Source organism: Rattus norvegicus, chromosome 12 (genome assembly GCF_021556685.1).
Source record: "Rattus norvegicus strain SHRSP/BbbUtx chromosome 12, alternate assembly SHRSP_T2T, whole genome shotgun sequence".
NCBI classification, from domain to species: Eukaryota; Metazoa; Chordata; class Mammalia; order Rodentia; family Muridae; genus Rattus; species Rattus norvegicus.
Window position 1 is genome coordinate 48,937,752 of NC_141545.1, and position 23,459 is coordinate 48,961,210.

General features: G+C 53.2%; 1 protein-coding gene and 1 long non-coding RNA gene across 2 annotated transcripts; both read left to right on the top strand.

Annotated features, from left to right (window-relative positions):
* Nucleotides 1-434: 434 nt before the first annotated feature.
* LOC148002365 (uncharacterized) lies at nucleotides 435-1,919 on the top strand. The gene is made up of 2 exons (XR_015634895.1): nucleotides 435-522; nucleotides 1,151-1,919. It is a non-coding gene; the product is annotated as an uncharacterized LOC148002365 (long non-coding RNA).
* A 756-nt stretch (nucleotides 1,920-2,675) lies between these two features.
* On the top strand, nucleotides 2,676-22,842 carry Gltp (glycolipid transfer protein). Its single transcript, NM_001134413.1, has 5 exons — nucleotides 2,676-2,842; nucleotides 16,245-16,303; nucleotides 17,962-18,095; nucleotides 19,995-20,145; nucleotides 21,704-22,842. The coding sequence occupies exons 1-5, from the start codon at nucleotides 2,740-2,742 to the stop codon at nucleotides 21,884-21,886; spliced, it is 630 nt and encodes a 209-aa protein (NP_001127885.1). The 5' UTR covers nucleotides 2,676-2,739; the 3' UTR covers nucleotides 21,887-22,842.
* The last annotated feature ends 617 nt before the right edge of the window (nucleotides 22,843-23,459 follow it).

Genomic DNA, 23,459 nt, shown 5'->3' on the forward strand with positions numbered 1-23,459 from the left:
CCCGTGGTTTTCTGGAACATCTTTGTTTGAAGAAAGTGAGCAATACAGTGTATTCAGGATGATTTCCATGGCCAGGTACTTATTTGTAAGGCAGTTGCAACGTTTTTGAGAATTGAAGATCATGGGGTTTTGTTGTTATTTTGTCGTTTAATTGTTTTGTTTTGTTTTCTTAAACGGTTTGGAATTTTAGAGAGTGAGCAAAGATTTGCCCGGAATTTGAAGCCAGTCTGGGTTAAATAGTCGATTCTAGGACAGTCTTAGCTATACAGGGATAGGCGTTTATTCTCCCTCGGGGATGCAGGTATAGGCCACATTAGACCAGATTAAAAGTAGAAAAAGTCAGGTTTAGGAGGCGGCTCTAGCTTTCCGGTGGGTGGGCTCACCGACCTCACAGGAGGAGGTCAGTGACGTCACACATCCAGGCTAAAGCAAGGGGATTTTATAGCGCCTAGTCGAGGAGTGATGACGTACCAGTTAGGAGCTCGGATGGATCAGAAACTGAGCCCCAGGGCCCGCACTCCGGTGGGTTGTCGGAAATGCAGAGATGGAGAGGAGAAGTGCTGTTAGCCCAAGGAGTGATGCTTTCTCCAAGCAGGCGGGGTGGGGGTGGGAGCAGGAGGGGGAGTTTCCTCTGTGTGGGAGGAGTTGGGAGTAGGAGGAGAGATGGGGTTTCCCAGCTTGCCCACGGGATATGCAGGGGTTCCAGCCTAACATAAGGTAATATCTGCACCAAGAAAAAGAAAAATAAGTCAAGCTTGGTGGCCCACGCCTTTAATCCTAGCGCTTGGGAGACACAGGCAGACAGAACTCTTTGAGTTCGAGGCTAACCTGGTCTACAGAGTAAGTTCCAGGACAGCCAGGGCTACACAGAGAAACCCTGTCTCAAAATAAATAAATAAAGATAAAGGGGAAAGAAAAGACAAGATGGAATGGGGGAAGAAAAGGTTCTCAACGATATTTTCTGGGTGTGGCTTACGTAATTTTTAAAATGCAATGATCTAGTAGCCAATAAGTAAAAAGTGATTTTTTTTTCTTTTTTTTTCGGGGCTGGGGATCGAACCCAGGACCTTGCGCTTCCTAGGCAAGCGCTCTACCACTGAGCCAAATCCCCAACCCCAAAAGTGATTTTTTTTTTAACCCACGAATCTAGGATTGAAACTTGTTTTTGTGGAGTTTGAAAAATTAACAGCCCAAGGACAAAAGCTCGTGGGGAGAACAGCAAACAGTGTCCTTTAGATGGATGTGTGACCTTCCAACTTTCCAGTCTTGGCCCAGCTCCTTAGCACACCACACACAGCGCATGGCACCGTCGTAGAGAACTATGGGAAGATGAGTGAACTCCAGAGCAAGCACTTTCAAATGAGTTTGATGGATGGCGGATGGATAAACGGATGGCGGGAGAGAGATGGGTGGATGGATGGATGAACTTTCAAGACACAGCGCAAACCCATATGGAGGACCTGTCTCAGGACACTAAGCCATTATTTTCAAGATCTGCTTTCGTGTGTCACATGTGGTTTCTGAATGGCTCGGCTGGAATGGAGCAGGGTTGAGCAATCAGGATTCCCTCTGAAGCCAGAGGGGCCCCGTGTTCAGGCCCCTGGAATTAATGGAGTCTTCCCAAACGTGGGTGGGGTTCTGGCAGAACTGGGCACTAGGGAGGCTGTTGTAGCTTTTAGGAAGATCGTATCTTGGGACGCCCGAGGTGGTGAGGCTGGGTGGGGTGGGAACGAACTGAAATTGGTGGCTTGGGCATCTATCAGTAGGAGATCTAACGTGACTGGGCATGCAAGAGATAACAATGTCCAATCTTTCCCCGTCCGTGACTTCCTAGTTCTGCTGGGGTCATGCCTGTAGTTTGGACCAATCTTTCTGCCATCTGTCCCCTGAAAGGGTATATTAAAACCATTTAACAAGGATCAGTATATGCTCTTCTGGCCCCCAGTCATCTCTCGCTGCCCTTCCGGTGAACCACAAATTCTTTAGCACTCTCAGCCCCTGTTCGCCTTCCCCATCTCCGGCTCCTTGCACAGGGCAGTATCTCCATCAATTTAAGGCTTTGCTCAGGCACCATGGTCCCCATCTCCTCGGTGGCCATTACAGTGCGTGACTGCAGCAGCGTTGAGTAGGACCCTTGAATTTTCTGTGTGGGCGGAGTACCAGGCTCTCCGCTTGGAGTATGGGGTCCGCTGAGCTCTGAGTTTCAGGACGCAGCAGCTAGGATGCATGGTGGCTACGGTGAACCTTGGTGTAGGCTCTGTGGGGGGCGCGAAACTGGCACCCTTGGGGGGGGACCCCGGATTGGGAAACAAGGCCCTGCCAGGGTTTGGATTGTAAACGGGTCGGGGCCAGAGCGACCCTGTCGCGGACCCCATGTTGGTAGCTGAGGTGGTCAGTGCCTGACAAGCCTTGCACCGTCCCGAACCTGGGCGCGGCTCACCAGGTGCCGGACGCCCGCGCTTCCGCTAAGCCCCGCCCCCAGACCAATGGCGCGGCGACTGCGGGGGCGACGAGCTCCCATTGGTCGAGAGGGCGCGGCGGTGGGCGCCCATTGGCAGAGCTGCGGAGGGGCGGGGCCAAGTGCTCCATGGCCCCGGCCTGCGGGCGGCGCTCAGCGCTCGCTGCGAGGCGCGGGCGGAAGTGGCGACGCTGGCGTCCCGGGAGGCGGCGGGCGGCGACAGCCCGGGCGCGGACGCCCTCGGCGCGGGCTGGGGCATCACCAAGGGCCTCGACCCCGAAATGGCGCTGCTGGCCGAGCACCTGCTCAAGCCGCTACCCGCAGACCGGCAGATCGAGACCGGGCCCTTCTTGGAGGCGGTGGCCCACCTGCCGCCCTTCTTCGGTGAGTCTCGTGCCGCCAGCTCTCCTCACCGGCCCAGATCCCTCTTCCCCCACCTCTTCTCTCAGATGCACCCCAGCCCTTCACCCATTGCACCCAAACACCGCTTGCTGTTGCACCGTGGGTATGCTGCACTAGCCCTCCGCCGAACATCTTCATCTCCGGCTTCATTTTTCGCCGCTTTCAGAGTGGTTGTCAATTCTCCCCCCACCCTCAGAACGATAAACCCTCCCTACCCCAGCCTCTTCCCATCCCTGATCAAAGAACGCCCCCACCTCCAAGGACTTGAAGATGAAGCTGCAAAACTAAACTCCCCCACCCCCTTTTTTAAAGAGGAAGTCATGAAAAGGTTTTCCTCCATCTAGAAAGGGGTCAGGAGAAGGGGTCTGGATTGTGGTGGTGATGTCAGCTGCAGGGTGCTTAGCTCGAATCCCTCTCTCACATTCAGAAAGTGAAAAGTCCATATGTCAAGTTGAAGAAGCTCCTCTGAGCGCCGGAATGAGTCCCCTGAGAGCCAATTTCAGACGTTCTCTCTCCCCGCCCCACCTCCAGCCCAGACCATGTTATAAAGTGGAAGGAAAACCAATGCCGCCTGCCCTGCCCTTTGCCTTGCAGTCCACAAAGGGTGCTACCTGAGCCTTGCTTTTTTCTTTGTGGGGAGGCTCCCAGCGCCCTACCTTGCTAGCTCACTTGGTGACTGCAGGATGACACCAGCCCCCACCCCCTGCAGAGTCCAGTTGAAACCCACACTTGGACAGACACAGCCTTGAGGCCACCTTAGCCAGAGGAGGTCTGGCACCCACTCAGCCCCTGGAGAGGATTAGGAGTTGGTGAGGACAGTAGTTCCCACAGGGCGCGTGTGGCCACCATGTACACGGCTTTCCTCTTGTGCCTTGCAGTCCCCATCTGTGAAATGGCTGGTGGTGGGGGACAGAGCCTATACAGGGAAGGGTTAGCTGTGGAAAGGAGGGTATATGAAGTCTTGAATCTGATTTTGGGGGCCCTTTCCACAGATGTCCAATAGCCATTAACCCTAACCCCGAATGAGCCAACCTGGAGTGGCAACCTGAGAGCAGGTCTCAGGCTTCCCCAGCAGCTGTCTGTGGAGCCTCAGGTGCTCCAGCACTACCCAGTGGGCGCTCTGTCAACCTGTCCCGTGCCAGAGACCTGCTTTTCACTTGTATGTTGGCTGAACATCAGATGGCATCTCCAGAGGGAGGGAGCTGCTGGTGTTACCTTTGGTTTTTATGTCAGCATTATGGCTTAAATGAATATTTTAATGTATATGTTCATTTGTGTATTTGTATGTTTACATGCCAGGGGCTGGAGGGACTGTTTTTCAGAAGTCTTGTTCTCTTCTTCACCATATGGGACCAACTCACCAAACTCAGATCATGGGACTTCACAGTGACCTGTTGAGCCTCCTCCCGGCCCCGACATCACTGTGTGTGTCTCCCTTGGCTTTCTGAGTAGTTGCTAGTTCGAGCCAGCCTGTCTGGTTTCATAATCTGCCGAAGCCAGTGGTTCTCAAGTGATGGTGGGCAGTTTTGTTCCTTGGGGGTGTGGGAGGTAATCTGCTGGTGTGTGGAGATGGTTTTGTTCTTTGTCGGTGAAGGGGTGGAACTAAATGCTACAGGGTACTCTCCCGGTACCCCTAGACACCCCTCAACACCCAGGACAGCCACAAAGAGTGCCAAAACCCGTCAGTGGCTCCACAGTGGTGGTGGTGTGACTTCCCTATCCCCACCAATGTGGCAAGGCAGCCCTTGGGGGCACCCCTAGTGCCTGAGTGCCTAGCTGGTTGGGGAAGAGATAGAAGGAGGCAGCTGAAGCCGTGGCAGACAAGTCCCTCGTTCCCTGTTTCTGCTCTCAAAGGACCCTTGTCTTTGCTCCCATCCTGGGCTATGGGGTGTCACAGCTGGGGACAGAAGCACCATTTAGACAGAAGCAGCAGTAGAGTTGGCCTACGATGGGTTAACTGGCACAGGTCACCCCAAAGCCATTTACTGTTCACCAAAGACGGTCATTCTTGGCACGCCTATAAAAGAAAACATTTCGAATGTGATCTTCCTGGGTGGAGCTTTCTCCCGGGGGCTCAGTTTCCAGGAGGGTTCTCCCACCGTGCCCTTGGAGACCCACTGTGCGCTCTAAGGCAGGGGCTTGGTCTAGATCTTTGGGGTGTCCCCAGTCACTTGGGTGAGCTGGGCACAGTGCGTGTGGCCCTGATGAACTACAATGTGTCTGGATCTGCTCACTCCGGCTGCTACTCTGCCACTCGGTCTGCAAGCCGCCCTCTCCTGGCTGTCTCCCTGGGCGGTGGTAGTTACCACACCTGACACACACACATATTTCATTCTGTGGTCCCTGCGTGTTCTCACTCCGCGTGGGCAACAGAACCAGATCTGCATGCTCCAGCCGCCTCTCAGCCATTTCTCTCACACACAGTCCTCTTTAGCCCAGTAAAATCAAAGTTGGAACTTGTAATTTAGCAATTAAATTTACATGCTAAATTCCCAATCCACAATTCATCCACTCAATACATTCACTGCCAGTTGATAAAGATATAAACCATCCACCTAGATGAGATAAAAATCAATCTAGTTCACCTAAATCTGAACCAGCCTCCTTAGTGGACTCCATCTTGTTCCCCCTCCTTCCTCCTCTCTCCCACCTTACAAAAAAATTTGTCCCCACCCCACTCTCTGCTGCCCAACCATGTATCGCCTTGACATCAACCTACATTTAGTGAGCATTTATAATGTACCAAGGATCTGATATAGAATAATTCACTTTGTTCTTTGACAGACGTTATTGGTTTTGAAGCCGGGGGTTTTGTAGCTCAGGCTGGCCTCGAACTCACAATGTAGTATCCGAGTTGAGTTGGTTTCAGGAACCTCTTGGGTTTTTTTTTTTTTTTTTCTTTTTTTTCTTTGCTTTCTTGTTTTGTTTTGTTTTTCTGAGGTAAGATTTCACTCTGGCCTGGAACTCACTATGCAGCCCAGGCTGGTCTCAAACACAGTTCTCCTGCCTTGGCTTCCAAACTGCTGGGATCACAGATGTGAGCTGCACTCTTCACATCTGTGGGCATATGCTTGGCCCAGGGAGTAGCACTGTTAGGAGGTGTGGCCTTGTTGGGGTCAGTGTGGCCCTGTGGGTGTGGGCTTTAAGACCCTCATCCTAGCTGCCTGGAAGCCAGTCTTCCACTAGTAGCCTTCAGATGAAGATGTAGAACTCTCGGCTCCTCCTGCACCAGGCCTGCCTGGATGCTGCCATGTTCCCACATGATGATAATGGACTGAACCTCTGAACCTGTAAGCTAGCCCCAATTAACGGTTGTCCTTATGAGAGTTGCCTGGGTCATGGTGTCTGCTCACAGCAGTAAGACCCTGACTGAGACAACATCTCTCAGCCTTTTGAAGTAGGGTTTCTAAAGAGCAGCCCTCTGCTGTCGCTCGAGAATCATTTCCTTGTAGACGTCTTTGTCTTTACATCTCACTACACAGTGAGTCTGTCTCCTGTGTCTCTGGTCACATCCGCAGTGGCTGAGAATCTGCTGCTGCTCAAACGTGGTGGCCATAATTTAGCACTCCCTTCCCTCTGGCCAGCCACATTGTTTCTTACATGTCACTGCTGTAGACAGCACTGCTGCCAGCGTCTCTGGGTGTATTTCTCCAAACAGTTCTTTGGGTATTTCTCAGTTTTAGAAGTGAACTTGCTAGATCAAAAAGGCAGGCAGGTCTTGGACCTGTCGGGACAACCACCTTTCTTAGTTCCTCAGGGTGTGTCCTGGGATTGGTGGCTGGGCTTGGCCCACACTGATTCTTCTGTTCCTTTGGGTGTGGGTCTCACGTCAGCCTGCTCTGGGGGTTTATAGCATCCCTTTGAGGGCTCACTGTTCCTCTGTCTCTCTAGCCTGAATTCTCCCACTGTGCAGGGCTTATGACATCCACTCAGAGGCTGGTCCTTTACCCATCTCCTTCTCTTCCCTGACCCAGTAATTGGACCTTAGCGACTGATCGGTTACAAGCCTGACCTGTGACTCCTGCTCTCTGTCTTGGGTCAGCTATACAGCCACTCTAGACCCCAGAAGGCTGGTGTCCTCCGTGGTAGAAGCCTCACTGACTCCCTGCTCTCTCCTGAAGTCTTTGGTGCCAGTGTTCTAAATGACTCCCAGGCCCACAGCTAACCTCGTCAGATCTCCTTCTCACTCTGCACCTCGCTCACCACTGCACACCTTCCTTGGGTCTGGCTGGAGTCCACACATCCTTAGGGAATTGGCTTAGCAATAACTCCACCCGGAAAGTCTTCCTCCTCCCTGTGAGGAACTTATTGTATTCTGTGCCTGGGAGTGGCTTCAGTGATGGGGGCTCGCATCCTTATCTTTACCAGTCTGTCTGGCCTTGAACTTGTGGAACCTGTGGTACCCCTGCCTCAGCCTCCAGTCCACGCTTGGCTGCTTTCTTTTCATATTAGAATCTGTGACTGAGTCAGAAGATATAAGCCCTGCCCTTCCCACACTTGTGGCAGACATTATTAATCAATCACGATTTTGTGTTCCTCTCTAAGAACGACCATTCTTTTTTTTTTTTTTTTCTTTTTTTCAGAGCTGGGGACCGAACCTAGGGCCTTGTGCTTGCTAGGCAAGCGCTCTACCACTGAGCTAAATCCCCAACCCCAAGAACGACCATTCTTGATCAATTAAAAGTTGGTCCCTGAGGTGACAACTATTTGCTGTCATTGTCTAAAGAAAAGCCAGGGATGGAAGAGCCTAAAGCAATGATTTCTGCCTCTCGTTCCTTGGGGTTCTGATGCCAGGGACATGTTTTCCTCGTTTGTGACTCTTAGCACAATTAAATCAGTGTCCTTAGAATCTGGCCTTGCAGGTGCTTGACACTTATTAAATGTCCCTGAAATGAGTCCAAAAATTGGTTCTCTCTCTCTTTTGACTTAATGCTTGCTCCATGGAGGGAAGTGGGAGCAGTGAAACTTTAGAGTCACAGAAACATCGGCTTCTTGCAGCCACAGAAACTGAGGCAGGAGAAGTTCTAAAGCTTCCCAGGGTCAGACAGCCAGTGAGTCACCAGGCTAGACAGATTGAAATTCAGGGTCTGGACTCATCACACAGTGTTCCTCAATTCCTCTCCGGTAAAGGAGAGCCCCTGTGGAAACAACTTGCTGGGCCATCAAAGAAGTCCAGTAGTTTTGCTGGCATGATGGTGACCTTGCTGTGTGGCAGGTGGCGTGGGAGTTGTGGAGCAGATGCCTGGGTGTCCCTTTAGGATCCTCCTGTTTTCTCCTGCTTCTTACAGTACAAGTTAGAGTGCAGGGACCATTAGGTGTGAGGAAGCCCAAGCAAGAGAGCACTTCCTCTAGTTGGGATGCACAGGCCAACCACACAGGAAGTACCTCCCGCACCCTCATCTCTAAGATGCCCCCCTGCGCATCGAGCCTTTTCTGGGGCTGAGGACCCCGCCACAACCCTGCTGTGCTTTATTTTAAAGGAGTACAGGTCGGTTGGGGGTTTTTGCTGACTCTTTCAAGAGAGACAAGGAGGGTTGTGCTCCCCCCCCAACTCCAGCAAGCTGGTATCAATTCTTGTGGTAAAATGAAGAAGTTTGTTCATCTTTGAAAGCCTCGGGTGGTGTGGCATCAGAGGGAGGTGTCGGCAGATGTGTACTGAGCAAGGCATGGTGGGTCCCACCTAGTGCTGGTATTCCTCAGGACTGCTGACCTACCTGGCATTCTGTAGGGTGGCTGCTCTTGAGGTGCAGAGTGGGGCAGTGACTTTGTGTCTGACTGGTTTCCTCTCATACCTGTCCCCTGAATGTCCTGGAGAAGTGAGTAGAAACACGGACATTCTCATCCCGCTGAGCCCCCACAGAGTTGAGTTCTCACCGCTGCCCGGATAGAAGCATACAGTCCATGCCCAGTGCAGTTGCTGTCATCTGGAGCCCCCAAGGGCTACCTCGGAAAGGGAAAGTGGTACTTGAGGCCTAGAATTACCCGACCTTTGCATGGGTGAGAGACACTGCCAGGGTGCATGCAGCACAGCCTGGCAGAAAGGCAGTTCTGTCACAGAGAAGGCACTCCTGAGCCATGGTGACTGATAGCCAGGGCTCACAGCCAGCTGTTGGCCGCTTCAGTCTGAGAATCACTCCAGTGCAGCCCAGGGCCATTTGGAGTAGGTCTGGCTCCTGCTGTCATCCACTTGCGCGCCCTGGCCTCCTGAGATGGCTTGTAGGTCTTCTGTTCAGGACATCTGGCTCTGAGGCCCCTCTGTTAGTGTGAGAGCGGGACAGGAGGGAATGCCTGACTGTGTGTCTGGGCTCCCAAGACATTGGCCCCTCCTCACCTGGTCTGCAGAGGTGAGGAGGTGAGGCATAGCTCCGGGGATCTGTTAGAGGCAGAAGGCAGGCCATCCTGTAACCTAACACCCGGCAGCTCTCCTGGTGGCTAGGCGATGTCCAAATGGAAGATCTGGCTTAGGACCTTGGTTTTTTTTGTTTTGTTTTGTTTTGTTTTGTTTTTCCTTCGGAGCTGGGGACCAAACCCAGGGCCTTGCGCTTGCTAGGCAAGCGCGCTCTACCACTGAGCTAAACCCTCAACCCCCGGCTTAGGACCTTGTGAAACAGATGTATGCCCGCATCACAGCTAGCCTGGCCCCTTAAAGATGGCTGTGGGCAAGCGTGGGAGTTGGTGGAAACTGATTTCTAACCCTATGAAGGAAGAAGGTAAGAGGTAGGGGCTTCGAGGCATTCCTTAAAGAGGAGCTTGAGGCAGATTCAGACCTAGCACAGGGAGGCCAGCCCTGTATCTTTAGAGACAGCTGTGTTCTATGGGAAGTCCTCTTCTGGGCAGAAGCTTCCTGGGCTGCTGGATGTGACATGTGACCGTGTTAGAGCTTGTGGGTTACAAGAGCAGGCTCCCATCTTAGGTTTCATTGTTTCTGTTCTTAAAATGACTTTGTGGGTCTCCCTGCTTGTGTTACATTTTTACAGTGGCCCCGCCCCCTTTCCCGTACTGTTACAATGTAGCTAAGCATTCTGTGCCCATCAAACTCCAACCTGGACTGCAGCTTCCACAGGCTCCCCTAGGCTCCCAAGTGTTCTATAAGTGGTTGCTCCAAGAACATACCTTGTCTCGCACCCAAGCCCTATCGTAATGCTCTTAAACTCTTGGCTGGGTGACTTCTGCTGGCTTTACCTCTTCAGGGTCAGCATTTCCCGTTCCATCACTTCTCCTCTCCTCCGATTTCTTCTTTTGCTGGTTTCCAAGCACCCGCTCCACCACAGACCCAGCTTCCTGCTCTCCTGGCTACCAGAATCATTATTTTCTGGATTTCCTCTCTGAGGAAAGCTCTGGCTGTTGGGAAAGATGAGGATGGTGATGTGTTGTGCAGTGATACATAAATAAACCTTTTTCCTGGGGTGCCAGGAACTGCAGCCCTTCACTAAGACTTTGCAGCCTCCCTGTGAGCTGGGAGTCACCCTTGCATTACCCTTCCTTTACTAACAAGGCGAGTGCAGCTCAGAGACCTTAGCTGTGTTTCCCCAGGTCACACAGCAAGTCAGCGCTGATTTCCCCAACTGTTCATCCAACTCAAGCCTGGCTGGCTTGTTTGTTTGGATCTTTTCTGTTTGTTTGGTTGGATTTTTGACAGGCTCTCACCATATAGCTCTGGTTGGCTTGGAACTCTGTAGACCTCTAGGAATAGCCTCAAACTCACAAAGCCCCCACTGCCTCTGCTCTGCCCGCTCTCTGCCTCTGGCCTCTGCCTCCTGAGTGTGCGGAGGGACTAAAGGTGTGTGTTACTGCGTCCAATCTCAAGGCTGAATGAATCAAAGAGGGCAGCTGTGGGCAGACTATGCAGATGCAGTGTGGCTTCTTAAAGCCAGGTTCTGAGTTGTTTTTTCTTGTTTGTAGGCGGATAAGCATAGAGCAGAGCCAGCTTTTAGAGTGTGGGCGTCCCTAGTGTTCTTACCCTTCAGGTTCAGCCTGTGACCTGAACCTGGACGCCCCTCCCAATTAATAAAAGATTCATCTCCATCAGATGTCATCCGAGAACCTCCCATTCTGATCTTGTAACTCAGGACCTGTAAAGTTGATCTGCTGGGAGTGTCCAACATGTTATGATCTGGCTATGTGAAAAAGGAATTTGCCGCAGAACCTCCCCACACCACACAGAGTGCATTGCCACACGGTGACCACGCCTTGGAAGCCACTGTTCAGGGACTGAACTGGGTGTGCCCTTCGTGTGTCTGCTCATTTACCTGTGACGAGGTCTGGCCATGTGGCTCAGACTGGCCTCTGATAACCGGGATGACATTTTGTTCTTCAGTGAAAATTATTTCTGGGAGGAAGTGGTGGGGTAGGCCAGGGCATGACTAACTTTGTATTTTCTTACTCCAAAACAGGACAGTGGGAACTCCCTTGTTGTGATAAGTAAAGCTGGGTCACCTTTAGCTAATGAGTAAGTTCAAGGCTAGCCTGGGCTACCAATAACTTATCAGAGAGAGCCAGAGAGAGAGAGAGAGACAGACAGACAGAGACAGAGACAGAGAGAAAGAGACAGACAGACAGACACAGAGAGAGACAGACAGTCAGACAGACAGAAACAGAGAGAGAGACACCGAGAGAGGGAGAGCGCCAGAGCCAGAGGTGGGTGGGGACTGGAGAGGAAGACCTGAGTTTAATTCCCAGAACCCATATGAAAAGCCAGGTGTGGTGGTGCGTACTGGCCTTGAACTGACTGTCCTGCCTCAGCCTCCCATGAGCAGGGGTTTGGGGCACACACCACCATGTTGCTAAGCTGGGCACTGCATTGCGATAGAATCGAGGCCTTGCATATGCTCAACAAGCCCCGTCCCCGATGCCCAGCCACACAGCAACTCGCTGTGGCCTTGCTGAGCACAATGGCCTGTGTTCTTCAAAACGTTGAAGGCAGAAAAGGAGGAAATCAGTGTTTATGGGTGACGCGGAGCGACAAGCTGGCTGGTGGACAATTCTGCTTTCTGGGTGATGTCAGCCAACTGGGCTGTGGCAGAGACCCAGGCAGGAGGCCTTAGGTGGCCCCTATCCAGGCACGGTTGTCCCAGAGGGCACACATGAATTCCTCTCCTGGTACCCGTTTCCTTCTGTGATGGGGGTGGTTGACGGTTTGCCCTGCGTTTTCCTGGTCACAACTGGACTCTGCAGGCAGAGCAGGGAAAAATAACCATCAGTGACCCAGAGACACTTTTAAACAACTTACCCAAAGCTGGGAGACATTCAGCATGGTGCCCGGTGGTGAAGGTTTTAGGGAGCCTGTGACATCCCCAGGCCACCCCTTTATCTATTTGTGTTATGACCCTATTAAGAAGGTTAGAAATGCCTTGCTCCGTGAGAGCAGAAACCTTAGTGTTCCGTACGTGAGGTCTTTTTAAAAAAAAAAACATGTGTTTGTGCACTTTTTAAAAGTGTCATGTGCGCAGGGTGTCCACGGAGGGAATCAGATTCCCCTGATCACAGTCACAGGCGGTTGTGGGCCATCTGACAGGAGTGTCGGGAACTGAACTCCAGTCCTCTGGAAGGGCAGCAGTGCCACCAGCCGCTCACCCCTGTCGCTAGCCCCTGTGCTACACTTTAATAAACGCTGTCCAGAACGCTTAAACCAGAAGCCGGTGTATCCATAGAATGACTTAGCTGACAGAAAGATTTCCATTTTGTATTTTCTCGTCTGTCATTGAGATTAAGAGTCTTTTAATTTCCTCTGAATTACTCGCTCTAAAACCTCCCTTTCCCCCCTTATCATTCTGCAAATACCCTTTATATATTTGACAAATGATGGCTTGAATTTATTTTCTCTGCTTTCTGCCCCTCTTGGTCGATAGCCTCTTTCTTCTAAGAAGTTCCTGGATTTTGTAACTAGATTTATTAACCTTTTCTTATGTCTTCTGGGTTGAGGAGGGGGGAAGCCCTCACTAGGCATAAATGCTCTTCATCGGTGTTCAAAAAAAACAGAGCTTTCCTGTATGAAGCCTGCCTGTCGAAGCCTGCCTGTCCAGGCTGGTTAAGATGACAGGAGGCGGTGGCACTGTGGTCCTTCCTGTTTTTAAAGGCAGCTCCCTTCCTTCTGGGGTTACAGGACAAAGCATCCCAGCTCCCTCGCTCCCTCCAGCCTGAAGGCAGGTTGAGGACCCGGTTAAAGAAGGCAAAACAAGTTTGGGAGAACTGCAGAACGAGTCAAACAAGAAAGGTGTTTGCTACAATCCGGGGGAGCGGTTAGGCTGTTACGCTTCACAGGGGAACAGGTCACACTCTGCCCTGGGTGGGGGCCAGCGCGGTTTAACTATTAGAAAGGCCACACTCTGGGGTACCTGCCCCACCACTGTTCTCTCTGAGTTCACACCAACAGGTGTGTCCCAGAAAGCTAAATGGGCTCCCCCCGGCCTCGTTACCCATGTCAGATGTGCCATTTGGCTTCTCTAACCATGGCCCCCTTGGAGGCTCTGGGCTGTAGGAAGTGAAGGGCTCACATCCAGGGTTCTTAAGTCATCTGTCAAAGTCATATCAGAGTCATAGTTCACACCCAGAGTCAGCTGGCCCTGAAGTAACAACGGGCAGGTGCCCCAGGCCCACTTGGCTTCCAGTTCACTGCCTTCCGCCCTTCTGCCCACCCGCCTGGGCCACAGACGCACCACGGCCATCTTTTCATTTTGGGGTAGGGTTTCACTAGGCAGCCCAGGCTGGTTGGAACTCATGAATGACCCTCCTACATCAGGCTCCAGAGTGCTGGGGTGACAGCAGCCCCCCCACACCAGGCCTGCTTTCCTTAAAAGTTCCTCTCAGAGCCTGCGCTCCCTGCTTCACCATCTGCACCCACCCACTGAGCCCTTCCCCCACAGCAAAGCGGCCACCAGACACACACAATGAGGGCTGCTGTGGGGCCAGTGCCAGCTGACCGAAGCGGCTTTGTGACCCCCGAGGAGCGCTGACAGGAGAACGGGGAACAATAGGCCTTTCTCCTGCAGCCAGGGTGGATGCTCAGCACCGCGTGGCTGTTTCCAGTAAGCGAAGGGCAGAGTCCCGGGTCAGCCTGCAGCTAGCAGCCGTCAGCCCAGCTTCCTGTCTCCCTTCCCTTTGAAGGCTGTGCTTGATGTTCACTCAACACCTGCTGTTTATATATGGCAGCCCTGCCCTGCACAGGACCCAGGAGTCTCATTGTATAGGGAGAGAAACTGAAGGCCAAGTTCCTTCACGGATTCTGACATCTTGGGTGGGTGGGTGCTTGAAATTAGCATTTGGGGGCCACCCCATCTATGCTAAAGAGTGTAGACAGAGGGAAGGGGAAGTGAAGCCATTGGTAAAGTGTCCACTGTGCCCTCGCAAGGCTGAGCTTGGATGCCCGATACCCAAGTGGGCAAAAAACCCGGGCTTTCTGTATGGGCTGGGAGAGGCGTGGAAATGTTAGAGAGGTGTGGATCCCTGGAGGTTGATGCCTGTCCAGGCGGTGAGCGCTGTGTTCACTGAGAGACCAGAGGAAAGTGGTTAGGAAAGACACCACTGTTGGCCTCTGGCCTCACACCCACAAGCACGAAAGTTCGGGAGAAAAGCCTACCAGGGAGACCAGCTTCCACGGCCTGCTTGCCCAGTTCACAGGTGCACATCAGGTGCCATGGAGACAGCTCAGTACTGCCCGGAGCCTGCTGGGACTCTCAGGGCTTACTGCCTGCTGCTCCAAGGGGCAGGAACGTAGGCTCCATAAGGGACTTCAGTGGGCTAGATGTGGGCACACACCTGACATCCCAGTATTTGGAAGTGGAGGCAGCAAATCTCCCAGGATGAAAAGGTGAAATGTGGGTGTACAGTGGGGTGTGCACCCCACAGAGGCTCAGAGAGGTAGGCTGGGCCATGGAGCCTGACCCTAAGGGTGGGTGTCATAGAAGCCTGTTTTTCAGCATTTGCCGCACACTGGGAATCCAGCTAAGTACGTCTGAAGTATTTTTCTTTTAAATTGATTTTGGCTTTGATTTGTATGAGCTGTGGCACCCTAGTTAGGGGTCAAGAAAACAAACAAACAAACGAAAAAACTAACTTGTGAGGATCTGTTCATTCCTTCTACCACGTGGGTCCCAGGGACTGAAGTCAGGTCACCAGGCTTGGCACTGGGGTCACCAGTGGGATCTCTGGATCTCAGTTTAATTTCTTTTGGTGTGAGGGTCACACCAAGGCCCTCACGTGCTAGGCGGGCACTCTGCCTCTGTCCCACCCACAGCTCAGAAGCATCACTGTGCCTTGTTTGAGGCCCAGGCTGGCCTCAAACCCTCGGTGGTCCAGCCTCCACCTCCTAAGTGTGGGCATTACAGGTGTGTGCCCTGCAGGGCGTGCCTTAAATCCTGATTTCTGACTCCTGTGCCAACCTCGCTAAACGCTCAGCTGACACGGGAGGAGCCAGGCATTGCCCCACTGAGGAATGCTGGGTCAGCCTCCCTACCTCCTGCCCGGCTCCTCTTCCCTCACCTCACTGTGTCGGGGGCGTGTCATCAAAGCGTGGCTGCAGCACACACCTCTTCACATCTGCAGTGAAAGAGTATTCCAGATGGCCGGCCAAGTGTGCTGGCCACCTTCATGGAATTTACCCGAAGTTCTTCCCCAGGGGTCATTTGTGAAGTCCTTAAGGCAAGGGCCTGGTCTACCTCCTGGGCAGAGGCATCTCCCTTCTGTGGGCCTGTCACCCACTTCAGACCTGCTGCAGTGTCCTTGTGTCCTTGACTCTGAGTCACTTAGCAAGGCCACTCCCCAGCAGGGAGAAGCTGAGGTTCAGAGGCTCACAACCCATTTGCTCAGGCTCCAAGGCCAAGGCCCGCACTGTAGTGTGGCCCGGAAGGCCTACACCCCTCCCCTGCAAACAGCTTTGACTGGTGTGATATTCTGGCTGTGTCGATGGCCTCGCAAAAGAGGCAGGAGCATACCTCACGCCTCGTGCCACACACAGTACCGCCAAGTGGCTCCTGGTCTGCATGCGTGTCAGCTGCTCACAGGGTGGGGAACTTGAACTCGTGTGCAGGGCAGTACCTGAGCCCTTTGTGACTAGGACACAACTCAAGCCCATGGTTACCTGGGTACCAGGCAGCCACACGGTGCAGATGGGACATTTCCACCATGGCGGAAAGCTCTTCCGGGTGGTGCCATGCTGGGGAGAAGCAACCTCACCAGCCCTCAGAGGCTCTGACTGGTTCTGGGCTGGCAATTTGCCGTCACCCAGAGCCCAGAGCTCCCTGAATTCATGTGGCCACAGAACCTTCCAAACACCTACAAATGATTCTTCTGGCTCCTAGACACACAGCGGAAGGTCCGCCGCAGCCTGTGGTGTCCTGAATGCCACCTTGGTTGGGAATCTAAATCTCTCTTCTCATTCTGTTCCCAGATTGCCTTGGGTCCCCGGTGTTCACGCCCATCAAGGCAGACATAAGCGGTAACATCACCGTAAGTACCCATCCCTGCCCAGTCCCCAGCCTGAGGAGGGGGCAGGGGGCACATGGAGTCCTAGCCCCTCTCAGGCCCCATTGCAAGCATGCAGTCCACGTTCGGCCTGACATATTGCCACCTGCTTCCACAAAATAAGAACTCAATGGAGGGGGTTGGGGATTTAGCTCAGTGGTAGGTGCTTGCCTAGCAAGCGCAAGGCCCTGGGTTCAGTCCCCAGCCCCGGAAAAAAGAAAAGAAAAGAAAAAAGAACTCAATGGAGAAGGGCTGGAGAGGTGACTCAGCGGTTAAGAACACTAAATGCTCTTCCAGAGGTCCTGAGTTCAATTCCCAGCATCACATTGTGGCCCACAGCCATCTATAAAGGGATGTGATGCCCTCTTTTGGCCTGCAGGTGTACATGCAGACAGAGCACTCAGACATTTTTGAGAGAGGCAGACAGACAGACAGAGCAATGGTTCAGTTTTACAACATGTAGACCTGAGTTAGGACACCAAATCCACGTAAAAACCAAGGCTAAGTGGTGTAAAAATAACCCCAGTGCCGGGGAAGTGGAGAGGGGTGGGTCCTTGATGGTCATCCACCAGCTGGTGAAAGAGGTCTAAAATATAAAGATGGAAGGCTGGCAAGATGGCTCAGTGGTCAAGGATGCTTGCCACTCCATCAGAAGCCTGGAGTTTGGTTCCCAGCACCCAGACTGGGCAACTGGGCAACTCTCAATAGGCAGTACTCCAGTTCTGGGGATCTGGTGCCCTGATCCGGCCTCCATGGGAACTCACATGTACACACACACACACACACACACACACACACACACACACACACACACAAATAATAAAACCTTAAAAAAAAGAATGACTAAGGAAATGTGCACCCCCATATCCTAATAAGTCAGTCACACAGCACCCCCATATCCTAATTAGTCAGTCACACATACACACACTGAAGAGAGAGAGAGGCGGGAGGGTAACTCTGGTTAGGTATCATCATACAAGCAATCCTGTAGTTCTAGCACTCAGGCTGGACCCATACTAGCCTGGGCTATCTAATGAGACATCCTACCTCCAAGGAAAGAATAAGAAATCAGGCCCATAGTGGCATCAGCATGGCTCCTCCTGGCACACTGAGGGCAGCACAGGTCTCGCCCTGTGGTCTCAGTTCTCCAACCCCAGAGATCTTTGGGCCTGGCCCTGCTGTTACTGTCTTTACACACAGAGGAGCTCGGAGCTCAGAGTGGTGGATAACTCAAAGTCACACAGCAAGAAAGCAGAGGCAGGATTCACCCCCAGCCAGTCTCATCAGACGGACCTGGCTCCAGTTCGGGGCCTGTTTAACCTGGACAGTTTTGAACCCCTTTGCCTGTGTCCATCCCTCCTCACTGAGGGACTTCGTGTCTCTGATGTCTGTGACGATATTAGCAGTGAGGAAACATGACTTCTAGAGCCAGCCAGGCTGGAGCCCAAACCTGTGACCTTCAGCACGTCACTACCCGTGACCTTTGACATGTTACTACCCCTGTGACTTCTGACACGTCACTACCCGGAGCCTCGGTGTCCTAATCCATTCTTTGGGCTCTGAGAGCGGTGTCAGGATCCTGGGTGGTGCCAGCGTCTGCCGGACAGGCTGTGTGATAGGTGAACCTCTCTGCCCCGTTCTAGAAAATCAAAGCCGTCTATGACACTGACCCGGCCAAGTTCAAGACTCTGCAGAACATCCTGGAGGTGGAGAAGGGGATGTATGGGGCGGAGTGGCCCAAAGTGGGGGCCACGCTGGCACTGCTGTGGCTGAAAAGGTGAGGGCTCGGGGGCGGGGCTTGGGCGTGCGTGCGAACACTGTCACGTGATAGCGTGATAGCGGCGACAAACTTCCCTGAGGTGCGACTCCTGCCGGCCCTTCCTTGTCTGGCCCCAGAGGTGGCAGAGGAAGGGCACGCTCCCACCTGAGGCTCCTGTTCAGTTCTTTATGCCCCTGACGGTTCCATAGACAGTGAGTCAGATGTGGCATCTCATCATGGGGGAACCCACAGGGGCATCTGGAGGCCAAGTCACAGTCCAGGTCGTCTGAGCACAGTGGTACAGGCTGTGTACTGCACAGAGGTAGCCATGCTGTACACAGGTGCATTTATGTATCATGAGTCAGTCTCTCTCTCTCTCTCTCTCTCTCTCTCTCTCTCTCTCTCTTCTCTTCTCTTCTCTTCTCTTCTCTTCTCTTCTCTTTTTTGGGGGGTTTTGTTTTATTGAGGCAGTGTAGCCCTAGTGTAGCCCAGGCTGTTCTGAAACTCGCTTCGTAGACCAGGCTAGCCTCAAACTCAAAGGGATCGCCTGCCTCTGCCTCCTGAGTGGTGGGAGTAAAGGCGTGTGCCACGGCACTTGGCTTGTGTGAGTCTCTTGGAGGAAATACTGTAGGAGTTCTGAGTTTCATAGACGTGTCCCTGCTCTGGATCTTTTCGGTCGTCTACTAGCTCCAGGATTCTCTAGCCCTGCGATGCCAACTGCCCTCCACCCCTCAGCTGAGAAGCCAGGGACCCCCGCCCTGCCCCACAGAGCTTCCCACTGTTGAGGCCTCAGGGGTCTGGGCCAGGACCTGGGAGGACAGGACCCGGGAGGACAGAGCCCTCAGCATCCGAAGCCACTTCCCAGTCCCCAACACACGCTCCTCTGGTGAAACAGACCAGGGAGAGTTGGCTTTGCCTGCCTTAGTCATGAGGCCTTGAAAGCCTGGGCTAAGGTGCCCCCCCCACCCCCTTCATTCACCCTGCAGTAGCAGGCAGGGGAGGCCGCTCTGCGTATCTCAGTCAGAGTGGGCTGTGGGTGAGCAGGAAGGTGGCAGTGTTGGCTCTGGAGTGTGAGCAGCAGCCGTCATGGAGAGGCCTCAGCAAACCCAAGCTGGGATGCAGCCCTGCTCCAAAAGCGCTCCCCTGGACTGCCTCCAGCCCCCTGCAGGAATGGAGCAGAGATGTGTGCCTTCCAGTCGGGCTGTGAGGGGCAGAGAAGGCAGGAGGCTGGGGAGTGGCTGATGGCCCAGTGTGTTTGGAGGGACTGGGATACAGGCCCCAGTGTGCATGTCACTTTGGTGTCTCTGGCAGAATGGAGAGGAAGGGCTCCCGTTAGCCCACAGTCTCTGAGGACTCAGCCCTCAGCCTTCACTGACTCCAGGCCCACTGTGAGGCAAGGTATCAGCCCTGTGTGGAAGAAGCTACTCACTTCATGGCTGACGGGAAACAGGAAGTCATTAGGGACCTACTTTTTCTGACTAGGCCCGGCCTCCCACAGTAACACCCAAGCCTCCCACACGGGAGCCTCTGGGCACCACAGGGCCGGCAGTGGTCCTGTTTCCAATTCAGGTTTCCTACTGTGCCCCATGGAGCCCCAGACAGGGGTCACTGTACAGTCAGGCAGCGCAGTGGACAGATTCAGAAAGACCCTGCAGTAGAGGCGAACAGCAGGGGCAGGCCGTGTGCCTGACGTACTTCCGGCCCTTGGACTCTCCGAGAGCCACGCTGGCTTCATCCTTTAAGCCACGAGAGGCCGCAGGGTCTCAGAATGGGCTCTGCTCAGAGGCGCACTGCCGCAGGCCCGAGTAGAGCTGGGTCATCACATTGCTCAGGGGCCTAGGTTGCCTAAGGAGGGTACTCCCCTGTACCTGAGCCGAAGGGGCCAGGGACCTAAATGACTGTCCCCTTTGACCGCAGGGGCCTGCGCTTCATCCAGGTGTTCCTGCAGAGCATCTGCGATGGCGAACGGGACGAGAACCACCCCAACCTCATCCGGGTAAACGCCAACAAGGCCTATGAGATGGCGCTAAAGAAGTATCACGGCTGGCTGGTGCAGAAGATCTTCAAGGTGAGCACCACGGGGCAGGACGTTGGTCCCTCACTGCCCTCCTTATCCCAGAAAGGGCTCACCCGGCCTTTGGGGCGGGGCTGGTCACTGAGGCTCCTTGTGCAGCCATGGCCAACCCTGTTTGCGGCTGCCGGTGCTTCTTAGCGTTGCTGTCACAGGTACCTCAGCCTGTGAAGAAAGAAGTGAGCTCAAGAACTACAGGGTGATGGCGGGCTGGGCTAAAGGGCTCTAGAGCCAACCTGGGCAGCAGAGAGATTGGAAGGCCTAAGGGAGAGCTAGCAAAAGGCTTTCCAAATGCCCGTGGCTACACTGCCCGCCATGATGTCCTCAGACCACCCCTCCTTCCCCAGGAAGCCTAGTCTCTGACAGAAAGGCCCAAAGCAGGTTGGGTAGTCAGGAAGAACAGTTATGAGGAAGGGAGTATGGCACCCTCTGGGCCTCCTACCTGGACATGTCTGGGGCCAGGGGTCATCTTGAGCATCCCAGTGTTCCCGCAGTGTCTTCCTTCAAAAGCCCTTGCAAGCAATGGCCACACAGTAATGATCGAGGCACCCCTCCCCACCCCCCACTCCCGACCCCGGCTGCCTGCAAGTGCACCACTAGTGGGCGCTGTTTCACACTCCGCCCTCTGCGGATCTCAAAGTTCTTGCTTGAGTGAAGCAGGCCCGACCCCGGGTTCTGGGCTGTGTGTAGCGTTTGGCTCAGGCTGGACCCAGAGAACTCACTCCTTTCATCGTAGATCACGATGGATCCTTATTTGGCTGTGTTCTTTTCCTCTGACTCTAAGGATCTGTGAATGTCTGGTTCCCCGCCATATTAAAGCACTCCCCAAATTTAGCCAAGTGTCACCTCTAAGGACAGACAGATGTGCGCCTGGTGTTGCGCTCTGTGCTGCGTGGACCGTTTCACACAACCTTCCCAGTCGTTCTGTGAATGGTTTTCTGTTTTGAGACACAGTCTCACTGTGTAGCCCTGACTGACCTGGAACTCACTTTCTGAACCAGGCTGGCCTTGAACTCACAGAGATCCACCAGCCTCTGTCTCCTGAGTGCTGGGACTGAAGGCATGTGCCACTTTGCCATCTGTTGTTGTAAAAATATAAAAAATAAAACAGTCTTTTATCTCACTAGATGCGGCATTGCGGTGCCCCAAGATATCTGCTGGATATCTTACGTCTCAGTCAGCAAAGCGTCTCACCCACTCTGCTCCATCCCATATCACACTGCCAATGGCCTCTCCTGAGCCGTCAGCAATCTCTCTACCTATCTAGCTCCCAAGTCAGGTTTCCATGCCAGAAACACACATCCCTACACCTCCCTAATCTTAACACAAGCAAGCAAATTGGATGTAGCCAAGTAATTTACTCAGGGCCATGCTGTGGCCTGCACTCAGGTCTGGTTGTACCCCAGGTCACCGCTGAGGGGAGACACACTTTCCTTTTCTTTTCTCTTCCAACAACATGAGCAGAGAGACTTTGCCAGCACTGGTTAGCGATGGCCCTGCTGGGCCTGGTCCTTCCCCACTAACGCTGTGCCCGCCTTCCCTCCTGCCCCTCAAGGCCGCACTGTATGCAGCACCATACAAGTCTGACTTCCTAAAGGCGCTCTCCAAGGGGCAGAACGTGACGGAGGAGGAGTGCCTGGAGAAGATCCGCCTCTTCCTGGTCAACTACACGGCCACCATCGACGCCATCTATGAAATGTATACCAAGATGAACGCGGAGCTTGACTACACCGTGTAGGCGCCCAGACACACAGCCCCACGTGGACACACAGCCCACATGGACACACAGCCCACGTGGACACACAGCCCCACGTGGGCACAAGCAGCCCCATCACTGTGAAACAAGCTGGGATCCCCAGCTCAGCCTGGCCCGCCTGGCCAGCGTGGGTCTGCAGGGGGCGGCCTTAGCTTGTTAGAGGTCTTTTGTTTTCTTGTTTTTGTTATCTTGGCCTTTTCTAATGGAGCAATAAACACCCTCCACTCACTCCAGCTTCCCCAGCAGCTCAGGCTGAACCAACCTCCTTCCAGTGTGGTTAAAACCAATTAACTTTGCTAACGATGAATTCCTAGGGTTTTGTCTTTCCCTCCCCTACCTAGCTCAGGAGGAGCCCAACTCAGGGGAGACATACACCTCACCCAGCAAAGAAGCCAGGTCCATCCGGCCCAAGGGTGTCTTGGATGTTTGAAGGACAATGGAGGCGGATGGGAAATTCAGCAGGGCCCAACTGTGGTGTCTGTTTAAAAGGCGAGCTGACAGGGTCCTCACGGGGCTGCACATCTGGCATTACCAGCCCTGTTCTCTCTCTCCCTCTGTCTTGTCAGACAGGTTTTTTTGTTTCTCCTGAATTGTTACCAGCCTTTCAAATGACCGCCTAGGCACACACAGGCGACCGTCCGTGACTGAACTCGCATTCTTCTGCATAATGCTTTCTTCCTCAGGGTTGGCTCTTCCAACCCAAGAAACTGCCTGTCACGGGGCCCTCCAGCTGCGGAGACCCAAGAAACTGCCTTGCTGCCTTAAACCGTCCTTCAGGAGCTAAAAGAGCTATATTTTTTTTAAAGTATCGGGGTTAAACACATCCTGAAAGAATTGATGTATGTTAAAAAAAAAAAAAACCCAATGAGGAACAATTGGTGATTTTTATGCAGAAACTAAATAATCCTTAATAAATAAATCTATATTTTGAAATCACATCGGCATGTGTCTATGCCTCTTGACTCTTCTATTATTTTCTGTATCAAAGGTCACAACTGGGGAAAGGGAACTCTGGTAGTCAACTTGGTGCTCCTGGGAAGAGGGAACCTCCACGGAGGAATTGCCTCCTAATAGGGCAGGTCTGCTGTGCAAGGTCTTGACTACTAACTGATGCAGGAGGCCCCGCCACACACAAAAGGCCCTGCCCACCCTGGTGCTGCCATTCCCAGTCAGGGCCTGATGTATAAGAAAGCTCTGAGTCGGCAGTGTTCCTCTGTGGTCTCTGCTTCAGTTCTGTCTCAGGTCCCTGCCATGACTTCACTCTGGGATAGACTATGGCCTGTAGGCCAAATAAATTCTTTTACCAACCCCTTTCCCCCCCCACCCCCACACACACACAAACACACACCCAAGCTGTTTTTGGTCAGAGGTTTGGCCGCAGCCAAGGAAAGCTAACTAGAACAGGGAACAGGGACCCTTCAGCCAGATCCTTCAAAGACCTGTCTTCTGGTCTGAACTCCATAAATATTACTGGGGGGAAAAATCATTTATGTAGCTCCTTTTGAAACACAGGGAGCCAGACCTGGGGGCATTCAGCTGTGATCCCAACACAGAG